We start from the raw sequence: 18,722 nt of genomic DNA, 5'->3' as shown, positions 1-18,722 counted from the left end.
AGTTTTCAATTTCAGTTTTCAGTTTTCAGCTGTATCCAAACGGACCCTTAGACTATCCGTGATAAAGATGAAAAATTACATGTGGTGTGGAGCAGTAGAAAAAGATAGCGTTATATCTCCACTTTAAGTAAGGCCTTCGAAAGTGATTGCAAGGTCACAGCAATAAGTATGTCTGCTTGGTGCTCTCAAACAGTGGGCAATTCTTACCTAGTTCATGAGCTCTGCTCCGGACTCTCATAGAGAGTAGGCATTATGGTAGATCCCACGTGTAACTATAACATTACTTTCTTTCTTATCAAAACTTATTTTCTTTTATTGATAATTGAATAATCACAACTAGAAAAAAGTCATGTTCATACTTACACCTTTGGCCTTTTGTCATAAGCAGGATGCAGTGGAAGCATTAGTTGCCACGCCATTCTTCAATGGCCTACTAATCTGTCACTGTCTTCTTCCTCTGGCCTCTCCTCCTTCTCCCTCTTAAATCTCACCTGTCAAAGGTACTAGCAGTTCACAAAATCCTCTCCTTGCACAAATACTGTCAATTAATTTGGTGACTTTTCTATATGCACCTTATATTTGCTCCTGAGAATCAAGTACCCTCATACATGATGTCCAAAATTGTCATTCTGCTTTTCCATATCCTTCTCTTTTCAGAACTGATGCCTTCAGAAGCCCAAACTTGGTTCAAATCAGGTTACTGGTACTCTCGCACCGGGTCTCCCATTTCAGACATAAACTCAGCCCTCTTTACTCACCTTATTTGCGCTTTCGCTGATGTAAACTCTTCCTCCTACGAGCTCTCTGTATCATCCAGTGATAAGCAATACTTCTTCACCTTCACAGACACTGTTAGACAAAAGAACCCATCAGTCACCACTCTTCTTTCCATTGGTGGTGCAGGGGCAAACCACACCACCCTTTCAAATATGGTCAGCAAGGCTTCTTACAGAAAATCTTTCATAGACTCTTCAATAAAGATAGCAAGACTTTATGGCTTTCAAGGCCTAGACTTTGGTTGGGATTCCGCGAACACTAGCTCCGACATGACCAATATGGGATTGCTATTTCAAGATTGGCGTGCGGCTGTGAATTCTGAGGCAAAGAATTCTAGCCAGAAAGACTTGATTTTGACTGCTGCTGTTCATTTCTCGCCAGATTTAAATTCAGTTTCTTTCCCTGTGGACTCGATTCGGAGTAACTTGAACTGGGTCCATGTTAATGCTTATGACTACCATGCGCCCGGATGGTCAAACTATACCGGTGCTTCTGCAGCCTTATATGACCCATCGAGTAACGCTAGTACGGATTATGGTATTGGTGCATGGATTGGTAGAGGCTTGTCTGCTAGCAAGTTGGTTTTGGGATTGCCTTTCTATGGCTATGCATGGAGGCTAAAGAACCCCAATGACAACGGAATAGGTGCTCCAGCAACAGTTCCTGCCGCCATTGCAATTAAAGGTGGTGGAGCCATCAGGTATTATCGAATCAAGAGTTATGTTCAGAGCTATGGGGCTGCTATAATGTATAATGCTACATATGTAGTAAATTACTGCACAGTCGGATCGACTTGGATTGGCTTTGATGATGTTGAGGCTATCAGAATGAAGGTTTCTTATGCCAGAGAGAAGAAGCTACTTGGTTACGTTGTGTGGCAAATCCCATATGATGATAATTGGGCACTTTCTTTAGCAGGTACGGAAGAGATGCTGCACTCTTGGTATTCTATTTCTTTAAATTAAATTTTCTCCTGCCAGAAAGTTAATTTAATTGCCCACATTTTTAAAGAATCAAATAGTAGACATGGTAGTCTGTCGAATCGGGCCGGGTTAATCGGATTATGGGTTAAACGGGTCAAGTTCAAAAGTGAACTATTTTAAACGGGTTGAAAACGAGTTGGGCCAATCAGGTTGTGGGGGGGTCGGACGTGTTCAAGCCAACCTGTATTTACACATGGAAAATAAATAAATAAATAAAATAAAATAAATGCCAAATTTTTAGAGAGAATGAATCAAATCAATCAAGAAAACAAATTGTACATAATACCCTTTATTTTTTTTGTTAAGTGGGCACCTACTTTTATTAGACTCTTTGTGTTACTACTATACATGTGAAGGGAAAAAAACAAACAAACCAAAAACATAAAATTTTCCATATCCTTCCAATTCTGATAGTTTTGTGCATATATGACTAAAATTCTTTACACTTATAATAACAAAATCTTCCATGTTAATAACTCACAGGCATAATACTTATAATTACAAATTTACAACTTGAGAGGGAGATAGATTTCAAGGAGCACAAAAAGTATATATTTTAAGTTTACACACTTCAGATTCAAAATTCACTAATGATATGGGCTTTTGGACCTTTTTCTTTTACTTTAGTTTTGTTTTGTGCTATTTAGACTTATTTTAGTAACTTAGTCCTAGTATTTAACTCTACTACTTAGTATTTAACTTAGTGTTACACGTTTAGTAGTGTAGAAGTGTAGTTATAAATTATTTTTCCTTTTGTATTTTTTTTCTCTACTACTTAGTATTTAATTTCGTGTTAGACATTTAGTAGTATAGACGAGTAGTTGTAAATGCTTTTGCCTTTTGTATTTTTTTTTCCTCAACTACTTAGTATTTAACTTAGTGTTAGACATTTAGTAGTGTAAACGTGTAGTTGTAGATACTTTTGCCTTTTGTATTTTTATTCCTTTTAATTAACTTTTTTTTTTAATAAATGGGAGTGTGGCCACTGCCACTAATGGCTACTAAATGGCTAAATAGTGTTAGTGTAGTGCTTTATGTCTATGCACCTTGGCATGTAGTCTAAAATGGGTCAGGTCAGGTCACGGGTTAGTCGAGTCGGACCGGGTTAGCCCACAAAAAAAAAAAGATCGGGCCGTGGGTTGGTCCATTTTTATTCGGGCCAAAATATTTTAGTTTAGGCAAGTTCAAAACAAGAGAGTTTGGGTCGGGTCAGCAAATTTTGGCCGGTTTTACCATGTCTATCAAATAGTATCATTATGACTTGAAATACAATCGTATTAGCCAAAATAATTAAGAAACCAATATTTTAGATGTCCCAATGTGTTTAATTAAGGAAAAAAGATTCATTACGCTTGATTCTGTATCCAGTGCATTGATAGGGCTATAATGCCAAATTTTGGCAAAGGCTTGTAAAAATGTTTGTAAAGTTTTAAACCCTTGGAAAACATAATATGTTTAACTTAATTGATTAGCCAAGTAGTTATTTAGGTTAATTATGCAATCCTAGGTTAAACAATAATCAAACATATCATGCATAGTAGAAAAATAAATAACACAATGATATGATGACCTAGGAAAACTAATGAAACAACTCGTTTCAATGTTAAAAAATATGGGGGGGAACTATCCCAAGAGAACAATCCACTATATCAAATTGAGATTTATAGTCAAAAATACTAATTTGTAGTAAATCTAACACAGTTACCAAACTGGGCTTTGAACTCCTCAGACTTCTTTGATCTGGATTTGCTCTTACATGAACCACCAGTTCATGCCTTATTCTTCAGTACACTTGATAGCTGAAGGCTTGGTTTTAGCTTTACTCCACTAGTACTAGCAATATGGATTTGATCGCCGGTAGGTTCTTGGTAGAGTTAGAAGATACAAAACCTCACAAATCTCACAAGAGTAACTCTCAAGACTTGAAAAATGTGTTTTAAGGTTTTCCTTTTATGCTTAGTAGTGTTGGACTGAAACCCTAAACATTTTGCGGGTTGTTGGGCTTTATTTAAAATTCTACAAATTCGCAGTTCGATCAATCGAAGACTTCTCTCGATCAGTCGAGCTTGACAAATTTTGAATTCTTCTTTTTGCAGTGTGTACGTTCTTGAATCTTGACTTGTGTCAACTTGAGCAATATCTAAAACACTACAAAGACACCAAGATCTAATCCTAGACAAGTTTTTGTTCTTAGTTTGCCAACATACAACACATTTAGAACCTAAACATTTAGGACTAAATATTTAGAGCCTAACAATCTCTCCCTTTGGTAATCAATGACTAAACTTATATACAAAATGTATTGCTCAACTCAAGAACTGACCCAATTATAAGAAATATGCCCAATACAATTCAATTACAATCTACTATCTATAAGTTGCAATAATAGGCAGCAGCATAATGAAAGAATTAACCTATAAATTCCTAAAATACTGAAAACAAACCAAAAAAGCATGTGTGGAAAATACAGTATAAACATAAATTTGAATCACAAAACAAAAATATAACAAGGAAACCAACGAAAACCGAGATATCTCATAAAGCATCAAGTTTGTGAAACAAGTTAATACACAACAAAATAATAAAAACAATAAATGAGAAAGAAAAGGCTAAACAAAACTAAACAAACTCCCCCTAAGTACAAGAACTCTCCCCCCTACCTATTCTACTTCCCCTTTTTGTTACGTATTGCCAAAGGCAATCATCTCAATCATCTGAGGGTGGAGGTGGAGGAAAAGAACTCCTATACTCATTGAACTCAACTCTCAAAGTAGAAACATCTGTAATCAATGATTCCAAAAGTTGTCCATGGGCTTCCTGAGTCATCATAAAGGTCTCCATCATGGTGTGGTGTACGACTGAGTCTCTAGCACTCTCTCTAGCATGGAGCAGAGGGATGGTGCAACTCTAGAAGTACCAGCAGTAGAAGTATCCCCATCCCTATCTTCAACCTTAACAATAGGATCCACAAAAGGATCAATTTGTAAATCTCCTTAGGGAGGATGCACTCTTTGTTGCTTTCCCTTTCCCTTGCTTGTTGCTGGGGTCTTCTTTTAAGCTCTCTTTGCTTCAAAAAGGTTGCTCCAATAGGTGCTATTTGATGGTCAAGCTTAGAAGAGGAGGTACACACAAATACTAGATGTTCTAAGATCTTAAGGATTGAAACAGGGAAGAAGAGATCCTGTTTCTTGGAAGTGTTTCTGTTGACAGCTACAACGGTTTGGATGAAAAGAGAACAGATACACATGGAAGCACCAGTTTCAAGGGCATAGAAGAATATACAACGATTAATAGTAATCGTATGTATATGAGAGATATGAAAGATACTATGACATGCAATCCTAAACAAAAAGATAATTTTCCTCAATCTGTTCACTAGACTCAAGTTGAGGCTCATCTTCCAATGTCATTGGTTTGCCACACAAAAGTGACATAACATCACTAAGAGAGGGAGGGTCAGTGTATGGATATGTAGGGTGATGTACAAAAGGAACTATGAGAGCATCAGCCACTACTTAGTGATTTGATACTTATCACCCCTAATCCAAGTAGTCAAGAAGTGACCACTGGTTGTAGCAAACTGGACAGACAGGATAGAGTTGAACTTTCTAATTATGGCTACATGGGGAGACACTAAGTTTGTACAAATGGGCAACCAACCCATAGAATCTAGGAGCCATGTCTAAGTTCTAAGGAGTAGAAACAAAAACAAAAACACAAGAAAACACAAGGGCAAATTGCATTAGAGAGATAAACAGAATACAGGAATGCAATCTTGAAAATCTACATGATGTATGATGCACATACTCGTATGATGCATGAAACAAATGCATTGAGGTGTTCAAAATCAAAGAATTTTGAAAATTGATCAAGAAAATCAAGTTTTATCAAAAATCCCCAATTTATGAAGAACATAAACCCTACTTTTTCAAAAAAACACAAATTGATCATCACAACAGGTTTAAAACATGTTATAAACATTCAATCAATCAACTACAAGGATCAATGTTACCCAATTTTATCCAATTGAACAAAATCCCCAATTTACTCAAGAACACATGAACCCCAATTTTGAAAATTTTCAAGAATCATGAAAATTTTGAAATTCAAGCATAGGAATCATGTATATATCATGCATAGACAAAAACCCATTGACCATTTCAAATCAAAACACCCAAAAATATCAAAAATCCCAAATTTTCTAAGTAAAATTTTTTTAAGAAATTTGAATGATTCATGCATGTTATGTTGTAATTTGATTAAAAAATAATAATAAATAAAAGGTAAAAGAGTCTTACCAATGATGTAGAAGAAAACCTTAAAGCTTTGACTTGGAAAAAGACAAAAAAAAAAATTATGTTCTAAGAGGGATCGAGAGGAGTTGAAGAAAAATGGTGAGATAGGACAAAAACTGATTTGTCAAAAGCCTTTAAAATTCGAAAAATTCAAATTTCGATCGGTCGAGAGGAATCGAGCATCAATCAAATAGGCAAACCAGGAATTTTCGATACAAAATTTTTTTTTGTTCTAAGAGGGATCGAGAGGAGTCAAAGACAAATGGCGAGATAGGACAAAAACGGATCTATCAAAAGCCTTTAAAATTCAAAAAATTTAAATTTCAATTGATCGAGAGGAATTGGGCATCGATCGAATAGGCAAACTAGGAATTTTCAATTGATCAAACCAGGCATAGAGTTTTGGCTTAAAAACTAGACATTTTCAATTGGTTAAGAGTCTATTTCAATTAATCAAATCAGTGAAAATTTTTGAATTTTGCAAAACACCAACTCAAAAGCAGTTTTTATGATATGAAATGCACACGAACACATCTAGAAATTTCAAAATCATTTTACACTTAAAATCAAACAAGTAAAAATCACTCGATTTAAAACTTCTAAACCATTTTTCATCAAATTCCACCCAAATTCAAGAAAGTTGTATTATACATCACTTCATATGCAATTAAAGGTGGCCAGATTAGACAACACACACAATCTCATGTACATGATTTAGCAATGATTTGCGTGTAGTTTATGCAACTAGTAAGTGTACAAAACACTAAACAGGTGATATGTAGATAGAATTTACTCAAATTTCTACATCATCAATTACATTGGTTTGAAAGCAACTATCACCTAAAGAGTTACATCCTATAACTCTCACATCTCCTAGAAACATACATGCAATCAAATTTTAAAAGCGTTTTGATTCTTTTTGTATTTTTTTTTTCTTTTGACCATATATTTTTTTTCTCTTTCAAACACAATTTTGCATATCATGTATGGGTATATAAGAGAAAAAAAAGAAAATACCCTTTATATTTACAAACACCTTTTTCTTGTTGTGCAAGTGCTTCACTTTACCGAGCACATTTTTTATGATTTGCACACAGGTGTTTATGATTGGCAAGTAATAGTGGTGAGATAGTCATTTATGCCTTTTTCCTAGGTTTTTTTAGTACTTACGATCAAAATATGTGATATCAAAATCAAGATCATTTGATTAAAGACTAAATACAAATCACACAATCAAGCATAAAGTATCACAAACTAGTGAATGAAAAACAAAGCTTATCAAAGCTAAATAAGGTACACAGTCATGAATGCAAAGGTTCATTGACCAACCTTAATCACACACTAAAGCTTTGTTTGGATTGCGTCTGCGTTTTCACGCAAATTAATTAGTTTTTGGCTGATTTTTTTTTTTTTTTTTAATTCCAGCGCCTGGTGCACTATTCATGGGACATGAACAGTGCATTTAGGCTTATGAACAGTAATTTTAAGAGTGAACAGTAACCGAGATATGATTTTTTTTGTTTTCAGTTTTCAGCAAAATAAGCAGTATCCAAACGCACACTAAATGGTGTAATACAATTATTTAAAAAAAAAAAAAACTTAAAAACATCCTAATCAATCCTAGAATGAAATGCAAAACATAAAATCCTAAACAAAACAATTTATCCAAAGAATCAAGAAACAAAGCATAAGGACCATGTCAAACAAGCTCATTTATGATGAGTCCTTTGCATCCACATCTTTTTAGGTGCATGCTTGAAATTGGAGTTCTTAGACAGATGAGATTGATAAGCAACTCCAAAATTGGAATAGAGGCTAAGAGCTTTTACCAACTCATGAATAAGTGTCATTGGATCTTATGCTTTGGGCACATACACTTTTTGTTAAGTTGCTTGCCTACTAGCATGCAAGCAGTTAGGGCGAGCATGCCCAGCTTTACCACAAAAATGGCAAAACCATTGAGGCTTGTGTTGTTTCTTAGCAACAAGATAAACAGGTTGCTTAGGTTTGGTGTCACTTAAATCTACCTTAATTTTCCTAGTGGCTAGAATTTCTTTCTTTTTAACCCTCACTTCCGATTTAGGCACAGATACTAGAGGAACAAACTTAGTTTAAGTCAACATAGAAGAAGAACCACTCTCAACATGTCCTAATCTTATCTTATCAGATGATGATTTTTGAACACTCAACATGTTATCAAGCTTAGAACTAGAAGTCCTACCAGTTGTTCTCTAGCAACATTCAACTTAGTTTCTAGTCCCTTTTTAATCAAAGTCATGTTCTCGATCTTAACAGCATTAATCAATTCATTTGCATCAAATAATTTGAACAAAATTTTTTTCTTTTCAAGTTCTAGAGTGTCAATCGTTTTCAAAAAAAGTTCAACATTAGTGGCATCTTAGCTATAATTTAATTAGCTTATTGTAAGCTTCTTGCAAGTTAGCATTCTTAGAGGGTTCCTCATCAAGACTCTCAACATTTTACTCAATAGATTCATCTACTATAGTAGTAGCAGTGAAGGCCGTGAACTTACCTTCTTGATCACTATTTGACTCATAATCAGATCCCTCATCATCACTAAGAGTGACAGCCATAGCTTTACCCTTAGACCTTAAGTATGTAGGACATTTAGCTCTAACATGTCCATAACCTTGACATCCAAAACATTGTTGGCCTAAAGAGTTGCTAGAAGATTGACCAACCTTATCTTTGTTAAAGTTAGGTTTTTCAAATGGATTACCTTTAGGTTGTTCATTCTTCTTCACATTCTTATGCTCAGCAAAGTTTTTATTTCTGACCATTTTATTATTATTTTTCAAAAAGTTCCTAAATTGTTTGGCAAGATAAGCATTTTCAATAGAAGAAATCTCATTGTCAAACACGTTCTCATCAACATCATCTTTTGATTTCAAGGCCATAGATTTGGATTTACTGGTCTTAGGTAAATCAGACTCATAAGTTTGAAGGGATCCAACTAGGTCATCCATAGGGATTATGTCCACATCCTTACTCTCAATAATGGCAGTTACTTGGGGCCTAAATTCTTCAGTTAAGAATCTTAAGATTTTTCTAACTATCTGATGTTCCTCATAAACTTCAACTAAGTTAAAAGCAGAGTTTACTATGTCATTAATTTTAGCGTAAAACTCATTAAAGGTCTCATCTTCTGCCATTTTGATACTTTCAATCCTAGAAGTTAACTATTGCAATTTATTTATTTTCATAGGTTTAATTCCTTTATGCACAGTTTGTAAGATATTCCATTCAGTGTGTGCTACCTCTACATTAGATATCTTTTTGAATTCTTTTAGGGAAATAGCATTGAATATCACATTCATTGTCTTGCTATTAAAGCTAGAGCAACCTTTTGGGCACCAATCCATTGAGCCACAGGAGTGGTAGGTTTTTCCCAACCAGTTTCCACAAATAACCAAACTTTCTCATCCTAAGATTTCAAAAAGGCTTTCATCCTCACCTTCTAATATGCATAGTTATTCCCATCAAAGTAGGGAGGGATCACTAGTGAGTGACCACAATCCATGACAGCAGAGGTCAATGATCAACTCTAGGCAAGACTACCTAATCAAGAGCTAACCCACTCTGATAACACTTGTAAAGTTTTAGACCCCTAGAAAACAAAATATATTTAACCTAATTGATTAGCCAAGTAGTTACTTAGGTTAATTATGCAGTCCTAGTTTAAACAATAATCAAACATATCATGCACAGCATAAAAGTAAATAACACAATGATATAATAACCTAGGAAAACTAATGAAACAACTTGTTTCAAGGTGAAAAACCTGGGGGGAACTATCCCAAGAGAACAATCCACTATATCAAATTGAGATTTACAGTTAACAATACCGATTTGTAGTAAATCTAACACAATTACCAAACTGGGCTCTAAACTTCTCAGACTTCTTTAATCTGGATCTGCTCTCACATGAACCACCAGTTCATGCCTTATTCTTTATTACACTTGATAACTAAAGGCTTGGTTGCAGCTTTACTCCACCAGTTCTAGTAATATGGATTTGATCTCCAGTAGGTGCTTGATAAAATTGGAAGGTACAAAACCTCACAAATCTTACAAGACTAACTCTCAAGACCTGAAAAAACATGTTTTAGGGTTTTCCTTTTATACCTAGCCGTGTTGGACTCAAATCCTAAACGTTTCGTGGGCTGTTGGGTTTTATTTAAAATTTTGCAAATTCGCCGTTTGATCAATCAAAGGCTTCTCTCAATCGGTCAAGCTTGACAAATTTTGTATTTTTCTTTCAGCAGCTTGTATGTTCTTGAATCTTGACTTGTAGTAACTTGAGCAATGTCTAAAACACTTCAAAGACACTAACATCTAATCCTAGACAAGTTTTTCTTCTCAGTTTGTCAACATACAACATATTTAGAACCTAAACATTTATGACTAAATACTTAGAACCTAACAATTTCGATGGCCTCCCCATGATTCAAATAATCATGTTGAAATCTTTCTCTCCTCCTAGCCACTCGTTACAAAATTGCACCCAAAGGCGTCACACATGAGCTTTGATTATTGTCCTTTTGTTTAGCAATAAGTCTATGAGCACCAGATATAGTTCACAACATTTTCAAACCTTCTCTGTATTGTTGTGGTGGGCTTAGATATAAGCGAAAGGGTATAAAAATTTCTTCCATAGTCGTAAAGTAACCAGCTTCTTAAATGATTTTTTTTTCTAATGACTTGGTAGGCCATCAAGACCTAGTTTTTCGTGTATTTCATCAGTTAGCTTAGAAATAGATAGAGACTTCATTGCTAGTTATCCCCAAAAGAGGGACTGGAATAGAACGATGCTATGTAGTATACCATAAAACGAAACAAAAATAGGACTACAACTTTGCCACAATCAACCACATGACAAACTGTGAGTAGTGGGTCCATGTTAAAGTGATGAGCAGTTTGTCATATAAGATGATTGTGTTAAAAGTTGTGACATTTTATGTGGTACTAGAATTATTCCACAAAATGTCAGTTGCTAATTGGCATGACATATGCAATACAACATTGACCGAATTCAATTTCTCTGTCCCATTTTGTGTATTTGTTGGGTTAAGATAGTTTGATCCTGGTTAATTAATTCAATTACCAAAGTTGATTAATTAGGTTCAATTGTATGCAAATCGTGGAGGCACTAACAAATCACCACAAAAAAAAAAAAAAAAAAAAAAAAAAATCCAACAACAACAACAACAACTAAATGCAACAAAAAATAAATTGAACACAATGATTTATTGACAAATGGGGAAAACCTAGCAAGACAAAAGCCCCACCGGGTGATTTTAAGGTCACCACTCCCAAGAATCCACTAATCAATAATCAAGTGGTTACAAGTATAAGGAATCTTACCAACTACCCTGGCCTATCCCAAAATACCAATGCATAGTTGAACCTTTGCTCCAATACCCAATTAGACTTGATCTTGTTGTAGCCTTCTTTCCCTTGATGCATAAATCTCCAATTTGTGACTAACCCTTTGCACGAATTCCAAGTACGTGACTAACTCCAGCAACTTGAATAGATGGTGTTGGTTGCAAAGTTCTTCTATTAATCAATAATGAAGTTTTGAGAGCACTCTGTTACAAAACCCTATGTCGTATAAACGCATTAGTTTCACACAAAGAAAATAAGTCTTCTGGTCTCTATATTTGTGTGTGTGGCCTTTAAAATAAGCTTTATATATGTCCAGGATTGTGAGAAAAGAAATTCCAAACAAATATACAAGATTGGGCTGAATTTTAGATCTGGAAATTCTGAAATCGTAATTCTCGATAGATTGAACTATCTATTAAGTTTCACATTAAGTCTTGATAGCATCTGTCAAGCTATCTGTCGAGACTTAATGAACAGTTTTTCTTCACTTGTTTCTTGGACTAATCTCGAAGTCTTTAATACTTGTCTTGAACAACATGTTTCTTAAAGTACTAAATCCATCTTAGATCTACCTAATTACAAGTAAAGTGTATTTTGTCAAAAGATTAGCCAATTACAACAAAATATGACCCTAACAGTATTCAACTTTATACTTCAGCAATCATAACTTACCATATATTTATTTTATTTTCCTAATAAAATAATCAAAGTAAAAAATCAAACGCAAGAAATATTATATTTGATAGAATATAAAGTGGAACACAAAAGGTGGCACAAGTGATTTCTTTTTGACATTGATAAGATTAAATTATCAAGTATTGCTTTAATAAACTAAGAGTTTAAATTCAGTTTGATTGTGGCATAAATGAGGGGTTTTACATCCTCTAATCCCAGCTTGCCACGTCAGCATTTTGCAAATAAAGAATAGGTAGTGCCATACATAATCAATCCTCATCAACCCACCAAATCACAATATACTCTTTCAGATTTGGCCAGCCACCAAGCATTGCCCATCACCAATAGTGGCTAGCTTCCTTGGCACTAAGGTGTGCCGCCGCTCACCACCACCAATTCGCAATCCCCTAGGCTTTGTCATGCCTTTCAGATCATGGCTAGAGTCTTCCAATACCAAAAACCTCTCAAAACACCCAACCATGACCACCAATTTGTAAATCCACCAAACATGACCACCTAGAACCTCTAAATTACGACCATGGTGTGGTAGTGCTCACTACGAGATGAATCAAACAAAGATACAAAGAGACCCAAATCAAGTGAGAGTGAGATGGATGAATCTAAAAAAGGGAGAGGGTTGAGAGAGAAGGAAAAAGTTGGGAAGAGAGAGAGAGAGAGAGAGAGAGAGAGAATATGGCAATGATGACTGGTAGGCGGTGGTAAAAGCTCATACAAAGCTTTGGCTGGCCATGGAGGTTTAATTTTTACACAGAGAGAGAGAGAGAGAGAGTTTTAGAAGAACTCATTAACTCAAGTTAAGGGATGAATGGGAGTTAGTGATGGGTTGAGCTTGGTACTAAGGATGCTGAAGACTACAGTCAACGATGGGTGGAGACTGAGGGCTAGCTGAATCTATGAAAGGAGAGGATTTGTGATTTAGGTTGTTGGGGATTGATTATGTGTGGCACTACTTATTCTTTAATTTGTAAAATACTGATGTGGCAAGCTGGGATTGGAGGGTGTAAAAGCCCCTCTTTTAAGGCCACAATTGTACCAAATTTAAAGTTTTAAACTCATAACTAGACTATATGAGATACCATTCCTTTAACAATTAGGCTTTGTTTGGTTATTAATGAGGGAAGAGAAGAGAAAATAAATGACTAATAGCAAGGAAGTGAGAAAGAAAAGAAAAGAAAAGAAAAGAAATCAATTCTCATGTGTATGTTTGGAAATAGGGAAAGAAGGGGAAAAGAAAAGAGAAGAATATATTTCTTTTTCCTTTGTTTGGTTTGCAATAAGAAAGAAAATGAAAAGAAAATATATGGTTTTTTTTACTTTATGCTCATATAAATGTAAAAATTGCATAGAAGTTAGAGCATTCGCATTAATACGTCTAAAGTTTTCCATTTATTTTAGCATAAGCACCCCTTTTTTTTTTCTATTTTACACAAGTACTTTACAAAAACATCCACATCAATTTATCTATTATACACAATCTTTTATTTAAATAATATTTTTCCTCACTTTTTTTATTATTTCACACCTACCCCCACCTAATACTCTTTTTTTTTCTCTGAACACTTAGACTTAGACTCTTTCTTCTCACTCTCGTTCTCCTTCTTCTTTCTTCTTCTTCTTCTTCTTCTTCTTCTTTTGCAATTTGGGTTTGATTATGGGCAGTAATTTTGGGCAAAGAAAGCAAAGATTTTGGGCGGAGAAAGTAGTGATTTTGGGCAAATTTGTTGTTGCTACTTCTTCTTCGGCATCTTCTTCTTCTCCTCCTTCTTCTTTTGCAATTTGGGTTTGATTATTTATATGAATTTGTATATGGGTTTGATGAATTTGGATCTAGATTTAGAATGAGTTTGATAATTTGTATAGATTTGCATAGCATGTTGTTGGATTCAAGAGAAGGTAGAGGAGGAAGAGGGTAAGGTGTTGCTAGATTGGAGAGAAAGTAAAGGAGAAAGGGGTAGGGGAACAGAGAGAAAATAAAGTAAAATAATCATTTAGAAAGCTTAACCGTGTATATTTGCATAGTTACTGTAGCAATATTGGATATGTATAGTAATGTAGACAGATTAATGTGAGTAAATTTTGAGCAAAAATATGTAAAATTATGCACTTTTTCTATTTTACACCTACTGGTGCAAGTGCACTTATGGACAAATATATAACTTCATATTATATTATGTTATGTTGTGGGCCCCATTTTTAAAAATCCATTCCCTCCCTTCAAATCTGCCCAATTTGGGCAGATTGTAAATATGTGGACCAAAAGGAAATGACTACATTTCTCTTCTCTTCCTCTCTCCTCCAGCATTTCCAAACACATTGTTCAAGTTTTCAAAAATGACAAAATTTGAATGACATTGTTTCAAGATCTTCTATGACATATTCATCTCTCGTTACGTTAATGAATTGCATTGTCAGCTCAAGAGGAAGAAAATAATGGACGACCCAAGTGGCGATTATTAGTGATCATTTTGACTACAACCGCTACCGTTGCTCTCCTACTATGCCTTTTAGTGTGTTACTTACGGATGAGAAAGCTCAGATCCAAAGGTAACTTTTTTTTTTTCAACTACATGTGTTACAATTCACATCTATGGTTAGAAGGATTACTTTACTATTCCCATGATTTAGGAATTAATATTTTTAGGCTTTGCTCTTCTTTTTATTCTTATTTTTTCAATATTGGAATTGTGGTTATAGCTAAAAAATTAGAGTCCAAAGCTAAGAACATAGCAGCTGCTGGAGATTCAAATAGCACTGTTCCTAATCTGCAAGTATTTAGTTTAGCTGACATTGAGGCAGCTACAAATAAATTTTCATTTGAAAATAAACTCGGAGAGGGAGGTTATGGCCCCGTTTACAAGGTAAACTGTTGTTACTACATCTTTTACACTCAAGCAATTAGCAGAAACATGAATCTATTTATAAAACAATTCCAATGTCATATTTTATTGCCAAATAGGATTCGGGACACAACATTTTTCACAATTGTTAATATGATTTGTTGTGATTTGTGTATAATAAAAGCATTTATAGACTTTATAAGTCATGTTTGGAGTTATGAAAAATGTTGTGTCCTAGCAATACTCTTATCAGCATGGGTAGAAAATGACTTGGAGTATCTTTTTGGGTGAATAATACCAATCATAAGTGTGTGTATATTTCATCAGGGTGTGTTACCAAATGGAAAGGAAATAGCAGTGAAAAAACTTTCAAAAACATCTGCGCAAGGATTTGAGGAGTTTAAGACTGAGGTTATGCTTACCGCGAAACTACAACATGTAAATCTTGTGCGAGTTTTGGGATTTTGCATTGAAAGTGATGAACAAATGCTAATCTACGAGTACATGCCAAATAAAAGCTTGGACTACTACCTCTTTGGTTTGATATCTTTCCTGTTTCCAATTACAATATTTGAGATATGTTTAATGCAATTTTTCACATCCGAGTGCTCTATTAGGCCAAATATGATTATATAACTGATTGTTATAATATGGAATTTGTCATAGACCTTATCAAACGAGACCTATTGGATTGGAAAAAACGTATTGACATTATTGATGGAATAACTCAAGGGCTTCTATATCTCCAAGAATACTCAAGAATGATAATAATTCACCGAGACTTAAAATCCAGTAACATTTTATTGGATGAAGAGATGAAGCCAAAGATCTCAGACTTTGGCATGGCTAGAATTTTCAAGAAAGATGAACATGAAGCAAACACAGATCGGATTGTTGGAACATAGTAAGTACCTCTACTTAATAAAGCTTTATAGCCCATGATTTCTTATTAAGTAATTAACAATGTTGTTTGATAATTCAACAATGTAGTGGTTATATTCCTCCTGAATACGCCCGAAAAGGTGTATACTCCACTAAATCTGATGTTTATAGCTTTGGAGTTCTACTTCTACAAATCATAAGTGGTAAGAGGACTGCTTTTTATCATGGCTTGGATGAGTATGTAAACCTCCTAGAGTATGTAAGTTACTTTAACAAACATTGCTAGAACCAATCTTGAATTTGTTTTCATTTGTTGTGTATTATATATTTCCGCATTTCAAAATGATGGTCAATATTCTATATTTCAGGCATATGAGCTATGGAAAGAAGGCAAAGGCATGGAATTTATGGATCCAACTCTAGATGATACAACTACATCATGTAAACTAATTCGATGCATGCAAATAGCTCTTTTATGCGTTCAGGAAAACGCAATTAATAGGCCATCAATGTTGGAAGTTTCCTCAATGCTAAAAAATGAAACTCTAGTTGTGACAAATCCCAAAAAGCCTGCTTTCTCAACGAAAAGAGATGAAGGCGACGAAAAAGACTACAAATTACAGGCTTTACAGCAAGAAATTTGTTCGGTTGATGATCTAACAATCACTGAATTGGTTGCTCGTTGAATGTGAAGGTCTTTGTGGAACAAACACACACATATCTATATTCTATATATATTTAAAAGTTGAAGTGTAGCATTTATTGTTGCTACGCTCTTGTTAAGCCACATCATCAACCACATTATCGGTCCCGCTAACTTTCTTTTTCTTTTCCTTTTGCAAATTAACATTTTCACAATTATTACTTTATCACATCAAAAAAAAAAAAAAAAAAACACTCCATTTCTTAATTAACGTATCCTAACTTTTCAACTTTCCATTTTTTATTCCATCAAACCCAATCTGATAATAATCAAATTTCCTTCAACTCTATGATTCTCCCTCTCCCCAATCAAGTAGTTATGAAAATTGTTCAATTGCCACTCTATATATATTTGCAATTGCGTTACCTCACTTCTGCAAAGTTGGAAAGTCCCTCTAAAGTGAGGTTTTTATATTTAGAGATAGAAAGATAAAAAATAATTTTAGAAATTGTTTAGTTTTTTAGAAATGCTATGTCTACAACATTTTCACAAGAAGTTATAGTTGATAAGTTGTTATCGGTTCTAATTAAAACCTATCACTGAAATTACTTTTTTGCCAACCAATAACAACTTGCTACATATGATTTGTTGTGGAAGGGTTGTAAAACTATTGTCGACATAACATTTCTCTTAATTTTAGGGAGAGCAAATTATTTTCAACAAATTTAGGAGAACAAATTATACTTATATCAAAATTACAAAGTAATTATCTATTCCCATGCATTGCGTGGGTTTGAGACTAATATATATACAAAATTTATTTATTTGGGGGGGGGGGGGAATTGTACTTTTTTGTCTTAGAAATGATATATATGCTCATTCAGTCATTCTATTAAAAATCATTGGTTCTCACTTAACCCCAATCTTACCATGGAATCAAATACCCTAACGATAGTCATTCTATATTTTTGTCTTATTATTTTCAATTTAATGTAACTATTAGGTTTTAAGGAATTAGAAACTAATGTATTAGAACTTCATTTTGTAATGTTGGCAAACCATGATAAAAACATTTTATTCTTGTTTAGACTTGCTCAAAGTATATGCCTTTTATGTAAAGTTGGAATCAAGTTGCTGCAGGATTTATTGTGTAAATCTGTCTAGCTTGATCGATCGAGAATTAGACTCGATCGATCAAAAGTCGTGCAGATTTTTTTTTCTACAAAATTTCCAACTCAGCCCAAGCCCATTTGACGTGTAGGTTTTTATGTTTTGTCTTAAGTATAAAAGGGAAAACCCTAGTCACATTTTGAGGTTGCTTTTATGCTATGTGTGTGAATCTTCTGTGAGATCAGGAGGTGGTTGCCTTCACACATACTTAGAGTTTCCAAAATTCAAGATTATGTCAAGAACTTGGTGATCAATTCAATTGCAAATTCAAGAGCTTAAAGATACATAAGCAGAAGTGCTTGTACTTGCTAGGAATCCAAGAAAGAAGTAGTTTGTGGACTTGGAGCTATCATGGGGTCATGGTAGTAAGTTTTCTACACGAGGTAGCAATAAGATGTTAGTGGTCTAAGTCCCTATTGTGTAAACTTCTATTATTTCATAGTGGATTCAATTTTACCTTGAGGATAGTTAGGTTAAATCCTCCCCAAGTTTATTATCGGTTTGGTTTTCCTGGGTTATCATATTGTTGTGTTCTTTATTTTCCACACTTTACAATAATATGATATATGTGTGTTAACCTAGATTTGATAATTTAACTAAGTAATCACTTGGCTAATTACCTAGGTTAATTTGGTTGTGGTTTTAAGGGGTCTAAAAACAAATAGTAACTAACAATTGTCGCATAATAGGCTCTTTATCTCTCTGTCTCTGATTCTCATCTTCTCCGAATTTGATGCCCGTCTCATATCCAATTATATCTCTAATTCTCATGAGTAATCTTGATGGAGACGAAGAAAGTGCAGAAGAGCAATAAAATATAGAGAAAGACTTAAAAAATTGTAGCAACTGGTAAGTACCACCATACACAAGCCTAACCGAAATTGAAAGTTCAAATAGTGTAAAAACACTCTTGAACGTTTAGACCCCCAATTTACAAATTAACCAATTCAAGTTTTATGCCAAACAACTAATATGCAGAAAATGAACAAAAGCTATAAAATAGAATTGGAAAAACAATCTAAGCCAAATT

The 18,722-nt window shown here is 34.3% G+C and overlaps 1 protein-coding gene across 1 annotated transcript; it reads left to right on the top strand.

Moving 5' to 3' along the window:
• The first annotated feature begins 345 nt into the window (after positions 1-345).
• LOC115957369 (cysteine-rich receptor-like protein kinase 4) lies at positions 346-16,629 on the top strand. Its single transcript, XM_031075599.1, has 7 exons — positions 346-1,695; positions 14,573-14,704; positions 14,855-15,018; positions 15,325-15,535; positions 15,664-15,901; positions 15,988-16,138; positions 16,248-16,629. Exons 1-7 carry the CDS (start codon positions 567-569, stop codon positions 16,563-16,565), a joined length of 2,343 nt encoding a protein of 780 aa, XP_030931459.1. The 5' UTR covers positions 346-566; the 3' UTR covers positions 16,566-16,629.
• Positions 16,630-18,722: the final 2,093 nt, after the last annotated feature.

Source organism: Quercus lobata, chromosome 2 (genome assembly GCF_001633185.2).
Source record: "Quercus lobata isolate SW786 chromosome 2, ValleyOak3.0 Primary Assembly, whole genome shotgun sequence".
In the NCBI taxonomy this organism is placed as follows: domain Eukaryota; kingdom Viridiplantae; phylum Streptophyta; class Magnoliopsida; order Fagales; family Fagaceae; genus Quercus; species Quercus lobata.
This window is presented reverse-complemented; position numbering and strand designations above follow the sequence as displayed.